At 41.9% G+C, this 22,758-nt stretch overlaps 3 protein-coding genes across 4 annotated transcripts in view; 2 read left to right on the top strand and 1 right to left on the bottom strand.

The window, feature by feature from the left end:
- Positions 1–544: 544 nt before the first annotated feature.
- Positions 545–12,710, top strand: LOC126996923 (SPARC-like). Its single transcript, XM_050857862.1, has 9 exons — positions 545–640; positions 5,950–6,020; positions 6,679–6,771; positions 7,255–7,426; positions 8,169–8,284; positions 8,889–9,035; positions 10,039–10,241; positions 10,644–10,791; positions 11,345–12,710. The coding sequence occupies exons 2-9, from the start codon at positions 5,952–5,954 to the stop codon at positions 11,393–11,395; spliced, it is 999 nt and encodes a 332-aa protein (XP_050713819.1). The 5' UTR covers positions 545–640; positions 5,950–5,951; the 3' UTR covers positions 11,396–12,710.
- A 922-nt stretch (positions 12,711–13,632) lies between these two features.
- Positions 13,633–22,758, top strand: part of LOC126996922 (D-aspartate oxidase-like) — a 44,787-nt gene continuing 35,661 nt past the window's right edge. Inside the window, exon 1 of the mRNA XM_050857860.1 lies at positions 13,633–13,649. The gene's annotated coding sequence lies outside the window, so the exon portion shown is untranslated. The remainder of the gene's footprint in view (positions 13,650–22,758) is intronic.
- On the bottom strand, positions 13,664–21,654 carry LOC126996921 (D-amino-acid oxidase-like). 2 transcript variants are annotated; one of them, XM_050857858.1, is made up of 8 exons: positions 21,308–21,654; positions 19,315–19,525; positions 18,542–18,665; positions 18,296–18,435; positions 16,542–16,698; positions 15,497–15,685; positions 15,294–15,386; positions 13,664–15,130 (listed from the first exon to the last, which is right to left on the bottom strand). In XM_050857858.1, the coding sequence occupies exons 2-8, from the start codon at positions 19,521–19,523 to the stop codon at positions 15,017–15,019; spliced, it is 1,026 nt and encodes a 341-aa protein (XP_050713815.1). In that variant the 5' UTR covers positions 19,524–19,525; positions 21,308–21,654; the 3' UTR covers positions 13,664–15,016. The 2 variants fall into 2 exon arrangements, with proteins under 2 accessions (XP_050713815.1, XP_050713814.1); XM_050857857.1 differs by lacking the exon at positions 21,308–21,654 and having other exon boundaries at positions 19,315–19,677.

The following is a 22,758-nucleotide window of genomic DNA, read 5'->3' on the forward strand; positions in this document are numbered from 1 at the left end:
GTACTATGTTTGGGAAAATGTTTATAAGTGGTGGTTCCGTAACTAAATGTATGGAAAGACTGGGAAAAAGGGATGACAAGTATGGTGGAGGCGAGAGAAAGGACAGGCAGTGGGTGGGGCACATGATGGGGGGGGGGTAGCGCGTGATGCAACCATACGCCTGGCAACCAATATAACAAGAAAACACACAATCCACCATACAGAGGGTAATAGCACTAACCAACACAACATTGTCTAGACTGCAGACCCTTGAACTGACAGTGGCGGTCCATGAACCCTGTCACTGGTCTTGCCATCAACCCGAAATGGCACGAGGCAAATGGCAACTCTGATATACCCCGTGTGTGGGCAGGCTTTCGACGCCCAAGTAGACATATTTGACAAGGCTTTCGTAGGCGTGTTGGGCATTTCCTGGGGTAGTTTAATGACCCTGGTGGTAGTGTGACCCTTCTGTACCATGAATGTAAAAAATGCATCATGAGAACCCGATTAATCTCCTTTACGGCCTTTGGAAGTAGTTGATGTGGGAGGTGGAGGCGTCTGAGATTACCCCCCCGAGTTGAGCAGACGTACCCAGCCACAGCCAGCCCACTTCATTCCTTTATCACACGTCCAGGGAGAAGCATCACTACTGCCCTGAGTGAGTAGAAAGAAGGGAGATTGCAGTTCAGCATCCCAGACTTTATTTCACGAGGTTACATATCTTTTATACCACCAAAATCAGAGTGAAAGTGAAGAAAAGTACACCGGGTGGGATTTCAACAGTGGGCGCTTTGTGTTCGTTACCGAGTGTTAGAAATGGTTTGTTTTAGCTATTTTTTTTTTCCACAATAGCATCTGTACTTAACTCGACGTTCACGGTATTATGTCATGGAGGAATTACTTTAACTATCACTGTATATGGTAGAGTCTAAAAGAGGTTTCCAGCGATACTATGTGATGCTATATAGACATCTGGGAGGGGGGGGTGCGGGAAAGGAGATGAGAAGAAAGGGAGATGAAGGTAGCTCTCAGCATCCCATATTTACTTTACATGGTTACAACAGCTTTATACCTTCAATATCAGTGTGGAAGTAAAGAAAATATACACAGGCTGCGATGTTAACAGAATAGAGATGAATACGTATAATTGTGTCAAAGTTATATTTTTCCACATAATCGCCTTTGTGGATTACAGATGACAAACTTGTATGATCTGAGTGGAGTTACTTTCACTATCATTATAATATGGTAGAGACTAATAAAAAGGTCTCCAAAGATGCAATATAGACGTTTGGGTTGTCTTAGGGCGGTGGCTAGGGAAGGAAAGAAGGGAGTGGAGGGAAGATGTGAGTGTGTGTGGGCGGGGTCGTGGGAGGCTGAGGAAGGGTGGGAAAACATCTGCAGAAGCTGTTTTGTGCATGATGACAAGGCCTTGCAACTAATGTGACATGTTTCCATAATATATAGGAGAGGTTTTCACATAGACTCCTTGGGTTATCATGTTCTTTGAAGGGAAATAACTTATACTGCGCTGAAATTTTACGTCAGTGGACTAAGATTATATTATTTTTTAGTGTTTTAAGTTAGGTCAGCGTATGTCAAACCTCATTTTCAGCTAATACTTTCGAAAGGGAAATGATTTTGTCTACTGAAGTGAAATTAACGTGGGTGAATGTTAGATTATTATTGTTATTGTGTGTTTTTAAGTTACGCGACCGTCTGTCAACCCTCTTTTACAATTAATTAATACGTAGACAATTTATTAATCGATGTTCATTCTTACAATTCATCAATATTATAAGAGATTTATTTATTTATTTATTTATTTTTTTTTTCTGGCTGCGTTTATTATTATATCCACGAATTATTATTATTATTTTCCCAAGCTACTCGTTAGACAAAAAAAAAAGGGAAAATAGAGAGGGTGGCACTGTTTGGCACTCCACTGTGACCTCGATGCTGGAGTGAGTGGCATAACTACACACAACACCGCCTTGTTCCCCTCACCACCACTACAAACATCACCACCACCCCTCACCACCACCACTAGCATCCATCCATCACCACCACAACTGCTACCATCACCACCACAACTGCTGACATGACCACCACCGCCACAAACATCACCACCACCTCCACCACCAACATCCATCCATCATCACTTCTTAGCTTTGACTTCATCATTTTATAAGGAATTGTTGTGTGTGTGTGGGGGGGGGGGGGGATGAGAGAGAGAGAGAGAGAGAGAGAGAGAGAGAGAGAGAGAGAGAGAGAGAGAAGAAACAAGGAAGTGTATAATAAGATAAGCGAGAGGAAAGGGTTGGCAAGGAAGGAAGGAAAGGAGATAGGAGAGGAAAAGTAAACTGATAAAAAACATGTAGGAGGAAAAAAGACCATAAACCCTTACCCTCCTCTCTCTCTCTCTCTCTCTCTCTCTCTCTCTCTCTCTCTCTCTCTCTCTCTCTCTCTCTTTGCGTCACCCATTATCTTTTTTTCCTCATCGTCACGGGAAGGGAAAAGAGCAGAACATGAACAGCAGAGGTCAGTGCACCACCTCGGCCAGTCTCTACAGGGAGGGTGTGTCCGTTCTGATCCCCTTCTATGCCTTGCCGCCACCCCTGCCCCTGCCCTGCTTCTCCTCTCCTCCTCCTCCTCCTCAGCTTCTCCTTTCAGCCGTTTATTTTTCTTCCGTGCTCCCTCGTGGTGGCAACAGCGCGTCCGTTCCTCTGCGTTGGATTTTAAACCTTCATTACGATCGCTGGCTCTGATTTCCTTCGTCTTAAGTAGTATCTGTATCCACTTGCTTCATTACTAATATTTGATAATAGGTTTGTTTGTAGTTTGTGTTGTTAGTAGTTTTTTTCCCCTACTTATTTGTTTGGGTCTGTTGTTTCACTCGTTTGCATTGTCTTGTATTATCAGATGGGGTCAAATTTGCTTTCTTTTGATATTATCTTCTTTTCTCCCTTCTTTTGATCAGTTATGTCACTCGCTTGCATCATCATCATCTTCTTTTTCTTCTTCTGAGAGAGAGAGAGAGAGAGAGAGAGAGAGAGAGAGAGAGAGAGAGAGAGAGAGAGAGAGAGATATGCATACATACAGACAGACAGACGTAAACAGGATTAGCAAGCTGTCAGTGAAGCCAGCCTGACCTCACCATATGGAGAGGGAGAGGGGACAGAAAAAAAACGAAACCTAAGACATTCACGACCCAACCCTCGGCAGGGAACGCAAGACAAGACTGTGCCGACATGGCTGAGAGAGAGAGAGAGAAATGGGGCCCCTGTCCACCCTCGTTAAGTTAGAAGGGAACGTTTATCATTTATTTACTTATAGCTCCAACACTTTGTAACCTCAAGAATGTTTAGAGATGCTCGACCTCCAGACAGTTTAGCAAGACATTCAAGTGTTAAAAGCTGAGTATGAAGGATGGTGTGTAGGAGGGATTGAAGGAAAGAGAGGGAGGATGGAAAGAAAGAAACGGCATAGAATGAAAGAAAAAAAGTGTGGGAGGATATACAAGAATTAATGGAAAGAAAGAAAGGGAGGATAGAAAGAAAGAAACGGTATAGAATGAAAGAAGAAATGTGTGTAGGAGGAAATACAAGAAAGGAAAGAAAGAAATGGAGGATAGAAAGAAAGAAGAAATGTGTGTAGGAGGAAATACAAGAAAGGAAAGAAAAAAAAATAGAGGGTGAAAAGAGAGCAACGGTATAGAATGAATGACGAATGATGGCGAAGGAAAGGACGAAAACAAAAATGGGATAAAGAAGGAAATACTGGAGTAAATATCAAGGAATGTAAGAATGAATGAATGATTGAATGGAGGTATGAAAATAAAAATTAAAGAATGATGGCAAGAATAAATGAACGGAAGAATTAATGAAAATGGAATAATACATCATGATAAAGTAAAAACGAAATAAAGTGTAAGAAAAAGAAAGAGAGAAAGATGAAAGCGACTGATAAAGAATGAATGGCAGCAAAAAATAAAACATGGAGGTCAAAAAGGACGAGAGAAAGAGAGAAAACTAACAAAAAAAGATTGAAAAATATCGTCTGGTTGTGCTTTGGTATTCACATCAAGACGATTCTAAGAAGAGGACTCTCTCTCTCTCTCTCTCTCTCTCTCTCTCTCTCTCTCTCTCTCTCTCTCTCTGTGGTGGTAGACATTATCTGAGTACTTGTCAACGTAATTTCTCTCTCTCTCTCTCTCTCTCTCTCTCTCTCTCAAGGAAATGCGGTTGCCATGTGGGTGAGAAACATCTGAATAACATAAACACAAAAAAGATATAATTTTTTCGGTAAAGAGACACTCATGTTTATTATTAACGGAAAAGTTCATATAATCATTTCATCTTATGTTATCAGTTATTATTATTATAGCTTTACTTACTCAAAACATTATTATATCGTTGAAATTGTGTTAGTTTTCACGTTGATGTCATTTTTTATTTATTTAGTTATGTTGAAAGAGAGAAATGATGAAATTCTTTGTTCTAGATCGATTGTTTTCTTTTAATCTTTTATTTTGTCCCTGATTTCATGTTTGACTAATAAGAATGACGTGTTTAACATATATATTTATCTCTGTTCTTATTTTCTTCTTTGTCTTCATTCATTAAATTTACATCATCTTAATTAGCCTCCTTGTTCTTTTCTTTTTCTTTTTGCTTTTGTTCTCTCGTTATCGTTCTTGTTCTTCTTGTCCTTGTTCTTATTCTTATTTCCTCTATCAATATTATAAAGCAACATGTTCGCTATAGGCTTCAAAGGTTGTCAAGCATCCAATCTAACTAACTACACCTACATCTAAGGCCAGTTTCACAGTTCTCCATGACGGGTTAGTAAGCTCCCAAACCAATACCAGAGCCTTCGAAATTTCCTTGTATAGTGTCTGGTGTTTATATTAAATTTTAAGTTCACGAATTTGATGAAACTGTACAGGAAAAGTCTTGTGTATTTAGTGCGGCATCGAAGACCTCACCATTTTGGATTGTATGGGATTCTATAGTTTGGTTCGGGCTGTTGCGAAGACACTGTGGACTGTGAAATCGGCTCTAGAATACTAACATCTTCCTTTCCTAACACGAGAGAATCAGAAGGTGTCATGACCCCAAGGAAACCCATTACGTCCTCAGTTTACAAGAGAGGAAATGTTTGTTTATGGGAACGGTCATCTCCCTCTCTCCCTCTCTACCCTTGTCTATTCCCAGCCGAACACTGAACTCGATAACGAATTTGAGGCCGTAGTAAAGTGAGTGCATGTGTGTGTGTGTGTGAGAGAAAGAGAGAGTGTGTGTGTGTGTGAGAGAAAGAGTGTGTGTGTGTGTGTGTGTGTGCAGAGGGCCACGTGGCATCTCCCTCAGCCTCCCACACGTCTCTGGCACTCCCTGACTCTCTCTCCCACACACACCCTTAGAAGAGGAGGAGGAGGAGGAGGAATAAAAACAAGCTTGGGATAGTGAGTAGAAGGAGCAAGAGGAGGAGGAAAAGGCTTGAGGAGATTAGATGAACAAGATGAAAATGATGATGAAAATATATGTAATGATAATAAGAATAAACATTTTTTCTCTTTTTCTTCTATTTTCTTTTTCTTCTCCTTATTTTCTCTTTCTGAATTCTCTTGTTGTTCTTTTTTGTTCTTGATTTCTTGTTTTTGATTTCTTGTTCTTGTTCTACTACTACTACTACTACTACTACTACTACTACTACTACTACTACTACTACTACTACTACTACTTTCTTCTTTCTATTCTACTTCTTTTCTTCTCTTTCTTCTTTGTTCTTCCTCTTACTATTCTTGTTCTTGTTCTTATTGCTCTTGTTCTTGCTCCTATTCTTCTTGTTCTTCTTTCCTTTTCTTCTTCCTCTTCCCAGCATCCACCCAATATGTCTACATCCACACCAACAAACCCGTTAATTATTTCCACTCCCTCATCACCCTTCCTTCATCCCCTCCTGCAGAGATGAGGTTGCTGTGGGTGCTCCTGGCGGCGGTGCTGGTGGTGGGGGCAGCAGCCAGCGTTACGTCCAAGGTACAGTATAAGAAAGCAATGTTATGTATGGAAATATATAATTCACGCGAGCCTCTTCTGTGCTTGTTTCCATTTCGTCAATAGGGTTAACAATGTGGACTTAATACCTACCCTTGTTCATGGTTGCTTCTCCACCAAGTTCAAACAAAGGTCTTCAAACTATTTAATGTGAAACAGTTTGGCTTCATGGGTTACCCTCATTACTAGGAAAAACCCTTTACTGTACACCCAAAGTAAAGAAAGAAAAAAATGGAAAGTGAGGGGAAATGAGGGGAGATAAAGGAGGAAGGGGATAAAAGGGAGGGGATTAAGAACTAATTTGAAAGTGCCGATTTGGTATAGTTAATTTTCTTTGCTGTTAGATCATCTTATTGTGGTCATGCAAACTTACTTATCTCTGTCACAACTTCATGACGTAGGTATTTAGGTAGATATTACGCAGGAAAAATTGTTACTTTGCTTGATATAGCTAGATGTAACTTTGTAATTGATATCTAAGTGTTGATAATGAATCTACTTGTATGAGTGAAGACATTATTGATTTAAAATTGAGCCAGAGATCCAAAATTTTGTGTAGGCGAGTGTTCCTGGTGGGTATTAATATAAGATGGAATTAAGAGTGAAGATTTAATTAATGCAGCTTGATGACTTTTTGCAGAAGATCCACAAGAAAGCCACTTCGGAGGTGGATAAGAAGCACCTGGAGGATATTGAGAAGAAACTGGAGAGCATCAAGGAGCTGGAGGTGGAGGTGAGAACAATACAAGAAAAATAGAACATGTAACTAGAAACAATGTATTTCCAACCTCTAAGTTAATCAATAGTGGTCCCATATTCTCCACTAGGTACACTTCTTTTCTATTTTCCTGTTTTTATTTTATGGGCAAGCAACTGACTGGCACAGGTCACATCAACAGGTCTGTGTACCCATTTCATCATTACAGTTTAAGGACATTACTAGTGAAGGTGATACTATGCTAATATTTTGATTTACTAATTCTAAACACCTTGAAAGGTAATTTGACGGTGCAGTAGAAGGTGCCATAACACTTTTTTTCAGTAATTCTTAATAACTAGGAAGATAAATTAAAACTAAAGTAGAAGGTAACACCATTTTTTTCCAGTAGATGATGCTGTAAAGTCATTTTTTTTCATCAATTCCTCACAGCTTGAAAGATAAATTGAAACTGTAGTGGAAAGAGATTTAACATTATTTTTTCATTATTCATTACAGCTTGAGAGGGAAATTGAGGCTGCCGTAGAGGAGGAGGAGGAGGAGGAAGAGGAAGAAGAGTCGTCCGATGAGGAGAATGAGGTGCTGGATGATGGCGAGGAGGAGCAGGTGGAGGAGGAGGATTTAGGTGTGGACCCAATGCTGGCACCTGATCCCGAAAGTTTCCATGGAGGTATGTAGGGTCGTATTACAAGACATTTTGCCGCCCAAGAACACACATTTGACAAGGCTTTCATAAGAGTTGTGGGCATTTCCAGGGGTAGTTTTATTACCCTGGTGGTAGTGTGACCCTTCCTCTGTACCATGAACCTGAAGAAACACTCATTAGAATCCGACTGACCCCCTCTTTGACCTTTAGAAATAGCTGATGTAAGAAGCGCGTGTCTTATAATACCAGCCATAGACTCATGAAGCCTTTTTTATAGGGATTCTAATATTCCACTCGTGGCTTTTCCTCAAGAACTAAATGAGTATGATGAATGAGATGCATTTGATTTTGCTCACATTATTATTAGTTATTATTATTATCATACAAAGAAATAGGAGTAAGTTTAATATCGTATGTATCCTCTACTTTAATATTTGCTAAAGTAGGAATGCAAAGTCTTAGTGGCCATTTGATTCAAGGCAATATCACTCATGTTTAACCCGGTAGCAGCAGGGATCATGTTTCTTAATGGTCCCTCTAAGCGAGAAAAATGAGAAAAAATCATCACGCACACAAACCATTTCATAATATATATCAAAGCATTTGTCATCAGTTTATGCATCATCTATTTTAGGGGGTTTATATCATGGCACAAATTTGGCCCTTCGCTGCTACCGGGTTAAGGATACACCTTCTAGTCTGGACCATAGGATCTGTGTGGTGTGAAGATCTCTTTAAATCTCTGTAAATCTGGTTGCCTCCTCAGACCCGTGCCTGGAGGTGTACTGCGGCGCTGGCAGGATGTGTGTCGTCAACGATGACAATCAAGCGCAGTGTGTGTGTGTCAACGCCTGCGAGAATGAGGACGACAGGCGCAGGCGGGTGAGTGTCTGTCCCTCTGTATGTCTGTCTGTCTGTCTTCAGGGGTGATTCTGTGGGTTGCAGCATCCTGGGAACTGTGCAGTTGATGGAGTGATTGTATGCAGTGGTTCCTGGGTTGCAGTGCCAATTTTAGTGCTGGAAAATGAAGTTATAGTCATTATTAGCAGTGGAAAATAGGGTTATGGGCAAGTTTGGCAATGGATGATGAGGTTGTGGTCAAGTTTAGCACTGGAAAATGGAAGTATATGCAATTTTAGCACTAGTAAATGGGATTATAGTCATATTCAGTACTGGAAAATGGAATTATAGGCAAGATTAACTGAAAAATGTGGTTATAGGCAAGATTAGCCTGAAAACTGGTGTTAACAGGAAAGTTTAGCTCTGGAAAATGGGGTTATAGGCAAGTTTAGCTGTGAATAATGGATCTATTGTCAATTTCAGCACTGGTTAATGGGGGTTGACAGTTTTGAGTCACTAAAATATTGTAAATAGAAAACTTGGAAAACTACAAACATAAATGTGCTAGAAATAAAAAATAAACTCAATGTATGAAATGTTTCTCAGAGGAAGATCAAAACTGAATACACTGGGTTACTGGTTTCAGGTGTGCAGCAACTTCAACGAAACGTGGCTGTCCGACTGTGAGCTGTACCGTCAGCGCTGCCTCTGCCAGGAAGGGGACGATAGCTGTGTCAAGCCAGAGAACAAGCACGCCCATATTGAATACTACGGGGAGTGCCAACAGATGCCGGTGAGGAGGGGAAGGGAGGAGCAGATGGGGAAATCTTGATATTTGTAAGCAAGGTGGGAACGAGTGCATGGTTTGTGGGTGTGTAGGCCTATACCTTTCCTTGAGATTGTTAGATATGGTGGGAAAACTGTAGCAGATTTTATAGTGAGATGTAACACTAGATTTACAGATGTTGTAAAAGTAATTGCGTGAAGGGAAAGGTAAAATTAATTGAGGAAACCTTGATAAATGTATATAGAAGTGAATGAGTGAATGCTTTGTGGACTGAAGTATTCCTTTTCTTGGTGTATAAGGTTCATGTGAAGGGTAAATGAGTGTATCCTTATATTGTATCACTGCTGTTTATCTTTCTCCAGGTCATGTATTGTAGCTCCTCTTAGTGTGATAGGTTTGTGGATGTAAGCACGTATACCCTTTAATGTTTACCTTTCTCAAGTTCATTCGTTATAGCTCTTCTCAGTGTGATAAATTCCTGGTGCCAATCTTCTTCTTCATTTATAGTCCATCATCTTTCATTCTTGGGGTCCTGGTACCAGTCTTTTTCTCCTTCTTCTAATTCTTATTCTTCATATATACCCGGCATCATGTGACCCTGCAGTTGCGGTGCCAAGATACAATGCCACAATAATCATCATCATCTTCATTTATAGTCCATCATCTTTCATTCTTGGGGTCCTGGTACCAGTCTTTTTCTCCTTCTTCTTCTTCTTCTTCTTCATATATACCCGGCATCATATGACCCTGCAGTTGCGGTGCCAAGATACAACGCCACAATAATCATCATCATCTTCATTTATTGTCCATCTTTCATTCTTGGGGTCCTGGTACCAGTCTTTTTCTCCTTCTTCTTCTTCTTCTTCTTCTTCATATATACCCGGCATCATATGACCCTGCAGTTGCGGTGCCAAGATACAACGCCACAATAATCATCATCATCTTCATTTATTGTCCATCTTCCCTCATTCTTGGTGTCCTGGTGCTAATCGTCTGACCCATTCAACAGGAGTGCGAAAATGAGGAGCTCGAGGACTTCCCGCGGCGCATGAGTGAGTGGCTCTTCTCCATCATGAGGGACATGGCCGACCGTCAGACCCTGAGCGAGCACTACATCCGCCTGGAGAGGGAGGCCGAGGAGGACCCCAAGAAGCAGTGGTCCTACGCCGTGGTCTGGAAGTGGTGTGACCTGGACTCTCACCCCAGGGACAAGTAAGTCTATCCTTTGGTCTTTCAGCGGGACTTTCATTTACTTCCTTATTCCTCCCTATCTGATTTACTGTAGGCCCAGGTTCGAGTCCAGGCCCAGGCAGTTGGTTCACAGCTCACCTAGTTGTTCATCCTCCCTTTTACGATAGTTGATAAATGGGTACCTGGGGAAACGTGGGAAATGTAAATTATACTAACCTGGATGTTGCACCTGTCCTGTGTTCTGTGGTAATAGGTTTCAATTCACTATAGACTCAAAGGCTCTTAGAAATAATAATAATAATAATAATAATAATAATAATAAAAAGGGCAGTGAGATGGGGATGAGCACCGAGGTTACGCACATCTATAGTGTATGCCCTCAATTTTTCCTTTACCTGATGTTGCTTTCCTCTTCTACCCTAGGGCTGTGTCGAGGCATGAGCTCTTCCCCATCAAGGCTCCGCTGCTCACCCTGGAGAACTGCATCGCCGCCTTCCTGGACTCCTGCGATGTCAACGACGACCACGCCATCACATTGAGGGAGTGGGCCACCTGCACCAAGCTGACTGAGGTGAGTTGGCAACATTTTTCAACTTTTTACTCTTGTTGTTTGTTGTCGGCGATACCCTTTGCTTTACCATGAAGAAATATTCCCTCTAGTTCTCCCCTTGTTGCATTTTTTTATTCCATTTGTTTCTGTATATTGGCATCAGTGCTTCCTCTTCTAACTTTCCTTCTTTTTATGCTTTTCTGTTTTTATCCTTCATGTTTTTTTTAGGAAATGGACCTTTGATAGTAACTGTTGAATGTTTTTATTTCATCTATGTGTGTATATATAAAAAAAAGGATGTGGCTCAAGGGCAACAAAAAGTACAAAAAAAAGCTCCCACAAAAGTAAAAAGTAAAGAGTAGCCAAAAGAGAGGTCAATTTCGGGTGGATACGTCAGTACTTGGTAATATATAAGCTTTCCTCTTCTGACTAATAATGCTTTCCTATTTCTCAAGATTTATCCCTCTCCTAGTTTTTAAGGAAATTGGACTTTGATATTTCTGATGATAATGATAGTTGGAAAGATGATTGTAATGATGGTGTTAGTAATATTGATGGTTTATATCCCTTACAGGAGGACATTGAGAAGTTTGAGAACTTCTGCGAGGATATTCGCGAGGAGTAAAATCCCTGCTGGTGTCTGTTCAGTGGTGTCCTAGCCTTAAGAGTCTTCATTCAGCATAACCTTCATAAGGAGTGTAGGGACGCAGGTGCAGTAGGTATATATCATAAGGCAGTTTACACTTTTATGTGAATGAACGATATGTATGAATCAAAACTAATGAGACTTTCCCTTTGTTGGTCGCTTGGTTTTTCTTCTTCCTTCTGCGTACAAAGTATACTAAGTAGTGGATCCATGGCTTATAGTTGATGGATATGTGTGAACGATAGGTAAAAGAGGATTTCATTTTGTCGAACGCTTGATTTCTTCTCTCTGCATACAAGATTTTCTAAGTAGTGGATCCATGGCTTATAGTTGATGGATATGTGTGAACGATAAGTAAAAGAGGATTTCATTTTGTCGAACGCTTGATTTCTTCTTCTTTCTGCGTACAAGATATTCTAAGTAGTGGGTCAATAGTTTGTAGTTAATGAAGGTCTTGTGAGGCTGTCTGTTCTGTACCTTGGAATTTGTTTTTCTGTATTCTTTTGGTATATAAGGCAAAATTTCAGTAACGTTGAGTATACTTTTCTGTAGTTTGCTGCCCTACCATATCTCTTTCCTTTACCATTTAGCTTAAAGTTGATCGGTGTCTTGTGAGGCTGTCTGTTCTGTACCTAGGAAGTTGTCTTTTTTTGGTATGTAAGGCAAAATTTCGGTAATGTATGAGTAGAATATACTTTGCTGTAGTTTGCTGTCCCACCATATCACTTTCCTCTACTGTTTAGCTTAAAGTTGATCGGTGTCTTGTGAGTCCGTCTGTTCTGTTCCATGGAAGTTGTATTTTTTGTGGTATGTATGGCAAAATTTCAGTAATGTAGATCAAGATACTTTGCTGTAGTCTGCTGTCCCACCGTATCACTTTCCTCTCCCATTTCCGTCACAAACAATACCTGTCTTTGTTAATCCATAAAGGACAAAAGAGTACATAAGGAGATATTAATGTGTAAATCGTTTAGCTGTAGTCCCTTGCTTGTACACGGCAATCGCTAGAAAGGTGTACGATTGGCGTCCCTTTGCTGGATGCTTGTTGGCGTCAGAGCGAGGTGTTGTCAGCGGCAGCCGTCAACACCTCGCGCTGACTCCACACACTGACTTAACTTACACTGCCAGTTGTGAGTCCTCTCGAATGGTGCTACGTAAACCTCTTAAAATATGGTTAAGTGTATTTTTTGCACTTGTACTTCCTCTCATTTAACTATATAGTACTTATGATAAATGTATGCCAAGTGACGCTCTGACTTCTGTGCTATACTGTTTTAATAAATTGCTTTTCCTATGTTTCACTATAGAAGTACATCCTTGGGGAATGACTTGGGTTAGCTGCATGGAAGAGTGTGGTGTGTGTAGCTAGCAATGATTTTAGCATGTATTAGTGTTGGTATTCAGAGATAGGTTTCCTTAACCCAGTAGCAGCGGGGATCATGTTTCTTAATGGTCCCTCGAAGCAAGAAAAATGAGAAAAAATCATCACTCACACAAACCATTTCATAATATATATCAAAGCATTTGTAATCAGTTCAGGCATCATCTATTTTGGGCGGGTTTATATCATGCCACAAATTTGGCCCGTCGCTGCTACACGGTAAAGCCACAAATTTGGCCCGTCGCTGCTACACGGTAAAGCCACAAATTTGGCCCGTCGCTGCTACACGGTAAAGCCACAAATTTGGCCCATCGCTGCTACCGGGTTAATGACAAAATGTTTATATATGTGTGTATGTATGGGACGAGTATGAAAGCTGATGTATGTATAATCAGTGACTCCATGCTGAAGTTTTTTTGAGAGCATTGTTACTTTCTTGCCTTGTGTATGGAAGCTGGTATGTGGTATTTTGTTTGTTGCCAAGCTTTACTAATATGTGTGCTGCTTTATATTTTATTTCAGTGAGTGCTTTGTCTATATAACCATTGCTAATATGATTTTTTTATTAATTTGCTTATTGGACTCAACTTCCTTTAGACGCCATAACTTTGTCTTTCTGATACGCCTTTAAAAATCAGTTTATTTAGTGCAAGTTCTTTAACATACCAACAAACAGCCTTGCTTTTGTGCAGCTGCCTGGGTGCATGAACCTCCATATTATTATTGTTTTTTTTTTTCCACTTTCCTTGCAGCTACAACTCCTAACCAACCCACTGATGGCTAACACTGGCATGCATCCTTTGTGAAGAACTCTGTTAATATAACCTGGGGACTGTGTTCCAGCTGCTCCAGGTAAGTGAGTTTTGTGAGCATGAAGTTAATAAGAAGTAGTATTGTTTGATTTTTGTCAACACAAATGCAGGGAGGCACGTCACCTCATTAACCCCATGACGCCAACCCCGGGGCAATTGCTACAAGTCAATGAAAGTACAGGCATACTATATTATTTCTTAAATACATTTTTACCAGAAAAAAAATAATTTAAGACTGGCTACTAAAAGCGTTTACGTACATTTTTATTTCGTATTTGAGGAATACATGAGAGAGAGGTGGGAGATGAGGTGCTGATGTTGCAAAAAAGGAATGTATAAACAGAGAACTGGAGGCTCCCTGTGCCCAGCCCCTTGGAAGGAGGTCATTGCAGGAACAGGGCACCAGAGCTATTGAGTGACAGACAAACTTGAAGTCACAAGTCACCAAAAGTCAAGCTCCCAACAATTAGTTTCAGTCTAGCAGGAATCATATGCAGGAACAGTAAAAATGATTTGCATCATTTATTCATTCATTCATCTTTGATGCCTGCTCCTAGGAACTCCTACCAGGGGATGGCCACAGCAGAAAAGTTTCCATCTCTCTATCCAGACACTCCCTCCTTACCTGCTCAAAGTTTCTTGAAGGATCTTTCACCCCTCTCCCTGACATACTCCTGCACCCTATCTCTCCATTTCACTGGAGGTTGTCCTCTAACATTCCCTCCCTCTATCTCACTCATATACACCCTCCTGGTCATCTTACTCTCCTGCATTCGCTCCATTTGGCCAAACCACTTTAAAGTCTGTCGCTTCACGTCTTCCACCACTCCACACTTCTTCCCTTCACCCATGTGACACATTCCAAAACGGTCATACACACTTTCGTTACTCATTCCATCCATTCTACTCACTCCACATGCACTCCTCAAATAACTCATTTCCACTGCCTGCACTCTAGACTTCTGACTTTCATTCGAGGCCCATGTTTCGGTTGCATATGTGAGGGTTGGTACTATTGCTATATTAATCAAATCCCTCTTTACCTCAATCCATGCTCACACTTCTGCCATTCATGATTCGTCCCAAAGACCCTACCACCTTTCTTCCTTACAATGCCCTTTCTCTTGTCTCTCCTTCTGTACCACCATGCTTACACATAACTGATCCGAAGTACTTAAACTCATTAACCTCCTCCATTTCTTCACCATTCAAAATTATTTTGCATTCTTTTTCACATTCATTTCTCACTATATATGGGCATACAAAATCCACAACCTCACTTCTACTCTGCTCACAAACCATCACTTTACTTTTGTTGACATTTACTTTCAGCTTTTCCCATTTACATACACTATCAAAAATCATTGATTTGCATCACTGTAGTAGTAGTAGTACAACAGGAAGAGGTTATAACTTGGATTGGTGCCCTGTCAGCATCTCCAGCAGTAGGGTGACAGCGTGCATGGAGGTGCCCGGGGCGCTCATGACCCCATTCCCACCATGGCCATAGTTGTGCACCACCTGGGGGGAAACATATTCAGTACACCTTTATACTTCTCGCCCTCTATTCAGTCTTGAAACCCACCAAGGAGATAGTCATGGTACAAATATCCTTAGTACTTTCATTTCCTTTTTCTTTCTCTTTCTAGTTCTTTCTTTGTCTTTCTTCAAACAAACAGCTTACCTTAAGGGTGTTGCCGCTGGGGAAGGTGATGGTCTCCTTCTGCACCCTGATACAAGGCCGGTAGGGGCGCCACCCGACCCACTCCCGCAGCACCTGTGTGGGGATTGTCATGTATAGGGGCTCAGTGTCATCACAAGTCGTCATTCAAAGTTGAGGTGCATAAAAATAACTCCCATAGTCAGTTGCCCGCAGCAGTCCCTCACCTCAGCGTCCTTCAGCGAGGGCAGCGCCGCCACACACTTGTCCCATATCCTCTGTGAGTCGTACTTGTTCACCTCGGGGTCGTGGTTGTCGAAGGTCATGGTGCTGCCCAGCGTGACCGCCTCAAAGCCTGGGATGATGTATGTCTCGTCCTCAATGTAGTAGAAGTTTTTGATCCACGGCGCCTTCACCTGCAGACAAAATTAATCAGCAAGCGATCTCAGCACACCAATGTTGTCTTATATACTAGAATATGGGAGATAGATACCCTCGCATGAAAGAAAGTCGCATACTAGGTTTCATTCGCTGGGGTCGCGGGGGACACTCTATCGCGAATGTTGAATTTCCGCGAATAATTGACGCACCAGACAGGCTTCAAGAAATAACTCCTGGAAGGCACTATATGTATTTCAACACCTCGGAACAGCCCATACCATCTTGAACATAGCTTATACAAAACTAATTAACAGTGAAAGTATATAATGGGTAAGGTGAGCGGCTGGTGACAAGATTAACCCGTCCGCTGCGATTGGCACGGATTCGGCTTTCACGGGTAGCCTGGTAACATATAGTCCGAGGTCTTTCTCTGCCTCTGTGGTGGATAGTGTAGTGTTTCCCATGTGGTATTGGTGTGTTGGATATCCTCTCTCAAGGTGCAGGACTTTACATTTTTCCTCATTGAATTGTAGCAGCCACTTTTTGTTCCAGTCCTGTAGCTTGGTGATGTCTTCTTGTAGGAAATCCGCGGTCAAGGGGTTAAGTTTGTTGTCGCACGGGAAACAACCAACGAAGCAACTGACTCCACGAATTTACATAGTCGGCGACCGTGAATTTACTGCTGGAAAAGACTTTATCCCACATATATTAACAGTGGCATACAATTTACATAGTCGGCGACCGTGAATTTACTGCAGGAAAAGACTTTATCCCACATATATTAACAGTGGCATACAATTTACATAGTCGGCGACCGTGAATTTACTGCAGGAAAAGACTTTATCCCACATATATTAACAGTGGCATACAATTTCAAAGCCTCCCACCCACCTTGAAGAGCTGTCCCCTGATGGGCGCCACGGTGACGTCCTGGCAGAGCTCCTTGGCGCCGGACCCGGAACAGTTGCACGCGACGTCGTAGTGGCCCACGAGTTCCTCCAGACTGGCCAGGCGGCGCCGCTCGAACCTTCCGCCGCGCGCCGTGAACCTGCGAAGCGTTCACGACAAGGTGGGGAGTGTGTGCAGCGTTGCCAAATTATCGTACTCATCGCATTGTATTTTCGTAGTTTCGGACCGATAACTATGGCAAAAAGGGAAAAAAAAGAGCATCAATAAATAACAGCTTTAACGCTAACTTTAATTTTCTATCGTTATTTGTGCAGGTACGATAGTTCGAGGCTTAATTAAAAATGATAAATACTGTGGTGAATACGATAATCTGGCAACGCTGAGTGTGTGACGTTTTTGAACAGATTTTCTTTAATGCAGACGTGTAACTCCCATAACTCAGCACCACAGTCTTTCAAAGAGCAGTATTCTTGAACATTTTCGCGCCCAAGTAGCTACACATATTTGACAAAGCATTCGCAGAAGTTGTAGGCATTTGATTGATTGATTGATTGATAGTTTATTGTTGCAAGTAAACAACAAAGGAGAAGGGAGGAGCATGCCATCCCAACCCCCAGGCAGTACAGAGTGTGATTATACAACTAAGGATTTTCAGGAGCAGTTGTTTCATGATCCTGATGGTAGTTTGACCCTTTTTCTGTACCATGAACCAAGACAAAACACTCGTGAGGACCCGACTGAGTATTTTTTGGCCTTTGAAATAGTTGATATGAGGGTTGGAAGCGACCGACAATACTACTTTTTGGACCCGACTGAGTATTTTTTGGCCTTTGAAAATAGTCGATGTGAGGGTTGGAAGCGTCCGACAATACTACTTTTTGGACCCGACTGAGTATTTTTTGGCCTTTGAAAATAGTTGATATGAGGGTTGGAAGCGCCCGACAATACTACTTTTTGGACCCGACTGAGTATTTTTTGGCCTTTGAAAATAGTTGATGTGAGGGTTGGAAGCGTCCGACAATACCACTTTTTGGACCCGACTGAGTATTTTTTGGCCTTTGAAAATAGTTGATGTGAGGGTTGGAAGCGTCCGACAATACCACTTTTTGGACCCGACTGAGTATTTTTTGGCCTTTGAAAATAGTTGATGTGAGGGTTGGAAGCGCCCGACAATACCACTTTTTGGACCCGACTGAGTATTTTTTGGCCTTTGAAAATAGTTGATATGAGGACAATACTACTTTTTGGACCCGACTGAGTATTTTTTGGCCTTTGAAAATAGTTGATGTGAGGGTTGGAAGCGTCCGACAATACTACTTTTTGGACCCGACTGTTTTTTGGCCTTTGAAATAGTTGATGTGAGGGTTGGAAGCGTCCGACAATACCACTTTTTGGACCCGACTGTTTTTTGGCCTTTGAAAATAGTTGATGTGAGGGTTGGAAGCGTCCGACAATACCACTTTTTGGACCCGACTGAGTATTTTTTGGCCTTTGAAAATAGTTGATGTGAGGGTTGGAAGCGTCCGACAATACTACTTTTTGGACCCGACTGAGTATTTTTTGGCCTTTGAAAATAGTTGATGTGAGGGTTGGAAGCGCCCGACAACACCACTTTTTGCCACAGCCTCCCTTCTCGACACTACGGCCCAGAACTCATCATGGTCGTGGTATCTGATGCAGTCACGCCTTCTCACAACCCCTAAACCCTATCCTTTCCGCTGCCCCCATATACTAACCTGCGGGTGAGGTAGGGCAGGAAGGAGCGGCACTCGGCCAGCACGGTGGTGTTGAAGTAGCCGTACTTGTAGCCGTGCAGCCGTAGCTCTCCCTCCGTGCAGGGACGACACTCCTCCAGGTGCGTCTTGAGTAAGGCGTGCTGGGAGGGAAAAAGGAGGATTTGAAAAGGTTCAGAGGGAGCTTTAATATTTGGAAAATGGGGAAGAAAACAGTACGGTGCAGGTTCTTTGATAGATGGTTCGTACCGTAACGATGTCCGGGTGTTTGGAGGAGAAATGGTACCCTGAGATTTGCTTGACCCCGGCCTCGACTGCATCCTCCGACTCAATGATTCTTTTGTAGTAAGCGTAGGAGTCTGACAACCACCGCCTGCGAACACGTGGGCGATACACTGGTACAGGCAGGAGTAAAAAGTATTTGTAAGCCAACCACTACTCATGTCTAAGAGGAAAGGTTCTTTGTGTTTCATTATGCATGCACTCATAAGCGTAATCAGTATACCCAACACCTCCTCCATGTGATGTAGTGTTAGGTTTTGTATACTAATAGGCATGATAATTTTTTATTAGAGTAAGGGAGTCATCTCAAGGGCAAAAACAAAAATAACAACAACAAAAGCTAACAAGAAAAAAAAGTCCGCTATTAGTGACTATGAAATACCCTTGTCACTGTAAGAAATAAGTAGATTGGATTCAGCATACAAATCACGTACTCTTGGATTCGTTGACTTCCACGATAAAACAAGAGACTAGAACAAAAAATAATCGAGAAAAGTGTTCCCATCGACCCGTCCCTCCCTTTTCTCTCCCCTGACTAAATCAAGGCCCTTATTTTTTAGCACTTGTCCCCTACCATTGTCTCTTTAGTGTCCTGGTGCTACTTCCACATGTATCCTTAGTTGTATAATCACACTCTGTACTGCCTGGGGGTTGGGATGGCATGCTCCTCCCTTCTCCTTTGTTGTTTACTTGCAACAATAAACTATCAATCAATCAATCCTATCCCCGCCGGGCCTTACCTCGCGTCGTCTTCGTGTGCCCCGCGAAAGTGGCGGTAAGGGCGGAAGATGCCCGCCGCCCCGTCGCTGGTCGTCTCCTGACCAAACTTGTCGGCCAGGGCGGTGACGGAGGCCCCCGGCAGCGCCTCCTGCAGCAGCGTGGCGGTGGTCAGCCCCACCACGCCTGCGCCCACTACCGCCACCCGCACCCCTGCACCGCGCTCACCCATCGCTGCACACACGAGAATATTTAGTAGCGGTCTCTCGCCTATGTAGCCATACGAACAGAACAATAGTAAAGACTGTAACTGAAGACTGCAAGAGAAGATGGCGCCACTATAAACACTTGCCTGCGCCATGACCTACCGGCGCAATAGGCGTAGACGTAATAAAAAAAAAAAATAAAAAAAATTAGGGGTTAAATCTTGCTTGCCATGGCTATTATTATATTTTTGATCATGTACAAAGACGTTTATCTAGTCATTTATTTCCTTATTGCTTTCTCTCTGCGTGTCAAAATCCCGTCGTTTTCAGTTTTACGAAGAAAACAATAGTAAATACTCTAACTATAATCTTAAGGTCTGAAAATTTAATCTCACTTTCAACGTTGTAGCAGAATATTCCTTCCCTCTTTGATATTTATTATGTAACCGTGTACGTGTTTGTTCGTCTCTTCAGTGCACTTCAGGCGATTAATCACACGGCTATTATTCCTTTTTCTATCGTGTACTAAGACTTTTATTTATTTCCGAAAATCTCTCTGGGTGTCAAAATCCCGTTTTTTTCAGTTTTACGAGGAAAACAATATTAAAGACTCTAACTATAATCTTAGGTCTGAAAATATAATCTCACTTCCAACGTTGTAGCAAAATATTCGTTCCCTCTTTGATATTTATTATGTAACCATGTACGTGTTTGTTCGTGTCTCTTCAATGCACCTTAGGCGATTAATCACATATGGCTATTATTCCTTTTTCTATCGTGTACTAAGACATTTTTTATTTATTTCCGAAAATCTCTCTGGGTGTCAAAATCACGTCCAACCAATGCGTCAGTACAGCGAATAAAGCGATCAGAATGTTGGGCTCCATTAAAATAAACTCACTTAAGACCTCGAGAATTATAACTTCTGAAACACCACCACGAATAAAGCGATCAGAATGTTGGGCACCATTAAAATAAACTCACTTAAGACCTCGAGAATTATAACTTCTGAAACACCACCACGAATAAAGCGATCACAATGTTGGGCACCGTTAAAATAAACTTCTCACTTAAGACCTCGAGAATTATAACTTCTGAAACACCACCACGAATAAAGCGATCACAATGTTGGGCACCGTTAAAATAAACTTCTCACTTAAGACCTCGAGAATTATAACTTCTGAAACACCACCACGAATAAAGCGATCAGAATGTTGGGCTCCATTAAAATAAACTCACTTAAGACCTCGAGAATTATAACTTCTGAAACACCACCACGAATAAAGCGATCACAATGTTGGGCTCCATTAAAATAAACTCACTTAAGACCTCGAGAATCATAACTTCTGAAACACCACCACGAATAAAGCGATCACAATGTTGGGCTCCATTAAAATAAACTCACTTAAGACCTCGAGAATCATAACTTCTGAAACACCACCACGAATAAAGCGATCAGAATGTTGGGCACCGTTAAAATAAACTCACTTAAGACCTCGAGAATCATAACTTCTGAAACACCACCACGAATAAAGCGATCAGAATGTTGGGCCCCGTTAAAACAAATTTCTCACTTAAGACCTCGAGAATCATAACTTCTATATTTTTCTTCCATTCAAGAGAACACTCGATATGGATGCACTAATTCACGCTGGGGGTTCGATCAAAAGCATCACACATTCACATCTGCGTCCGTATCTTCCACTACCACAACCAGTAACTTCTCTATGCCCAACGTTTTGTCTTTTGTCTTCACACTAAACCAGCTCGTCGTGTCTCAGCCTTACACCGTTGCAGCACACCCACTCACCACGAATTGTGCACCTCGCCTCTGTGCCACTCGCCAACCTAGTAACAAGACCCGCTGTGGCAGACCCTGACGCCAAGTACCCGCGCTACTAAACGTGTGGCCTTGCTGCGCTGGGTCCCTCCTCTATATATAGGCAACCTTGACAACGGCCAATGCACTGTGCCTAGAGGGTTCGGACCGTAGATGTTTGTTACGTGATCTTACCGTAGGATTTTATAGTTTGCGGAAATCGTAGCAAGTTTCACCTGTACCCTATTGATTGCTGGTTTATTGTTGCAAAAGTACACAGGAAAGGAGAAGGGAGGAACATGATATCCCAACCCCCAGGCAATATATAATGGGATTTGCGAGAATACAAAAAAAATAAGTACAATAATTCGTGTTTTTTTAAGAATTTACTGATAGATGGATAGATAATTGGGTAGATAGATAGGTAGAGAGAGAGAGAGAGAGAGAGAGAGAGAGAGAGAGAGAGAGAGAGAGAGAGAGAGAGAGAGAGAGAGAGAGAGAGAGATAACAACGATGAGAGATTGTTTAAGATTTTAGTTATATAATTATTCATATGGGTTCTCGTAGGTCCATTTTCTCAGACGCCTCCGCCCCACACATCAACTATTTATAAAGGCCAAAAAAAAAAAGATCGGCCGGGTTCTAATGAGTATTCTTTTAGGATCACGGAAGAAGGGTCAAACTACCACCAGGGTCATAAAACTACCCCTGGAAATGTCCAAAACTCCCACCGCGACGAAACCCTTGTCAAATATGAGCTAGCGCGATGAGTTTTAAGAATTTGACCCTTCGTGTTTTAGAAAAGTGATCTGCTCCATTACACAACACACCCTCTCGGAAAACCTCCCTGAAACACATCGATACACGCTTGACTTCGCATATCTTACACAAGTTTTGGCCCCGAAGATAAAAAAAAGATGTCCCCAGCTGAAGTGTCCCTCGTTTTCATATCAATTAAGGTGAATAAACTTTAGGTCGGTAATGTAAGACACTTTTGCTTCTCACATCAGCTGTTTCTAAAGGTCAAAGAGGGGGTCAGACGGGTTCTCATGAGTGTTTCTTCAGGTTCATGGTACAGAAGAAGGGTCATACTACCACCAGGGTCATAAAACTACTACTGGAAATGCCCACAACTCCTACGAAAGCCTTGTCAAATATGTGTTCTTGGGGGACGAGATGTTTTATAATACGACCTTAGATCTCAGCACTACCGTATACCCTCTTTATCACTCAAGTCCAGACTGTCGCCTGGTCACTGTAAGAATATAAAAAAAAGCACGGACACCATGTAAGTAATTAATATAAAACTCGTCTCGTCCAGAATCTGATCCGCCATAAACAGGACTCTGTTAACGGCGAGACAGAGTGTTTATTGATCGCTGTGTGTGTGTGTGTGTGTGTGTGGACAGGCTAAAACTGGTTGTATTACGACATTCCTGGTT

This window comes from Eriocheir sinensis, chromosome 11 (genome assembly GCF_024679095.1).
Source record: "Eriocheir sinensis breed Jianghai 21 chromosome 11, ASM2467909v1, whole genome shotgun sequence".
Taxonomy (NCBI): Eukaryota; Metazoa; Arthropoda; class Malacostraca; order Decapoda; family Varunidae; genus Eriocheir; species Eriocheir sinensis.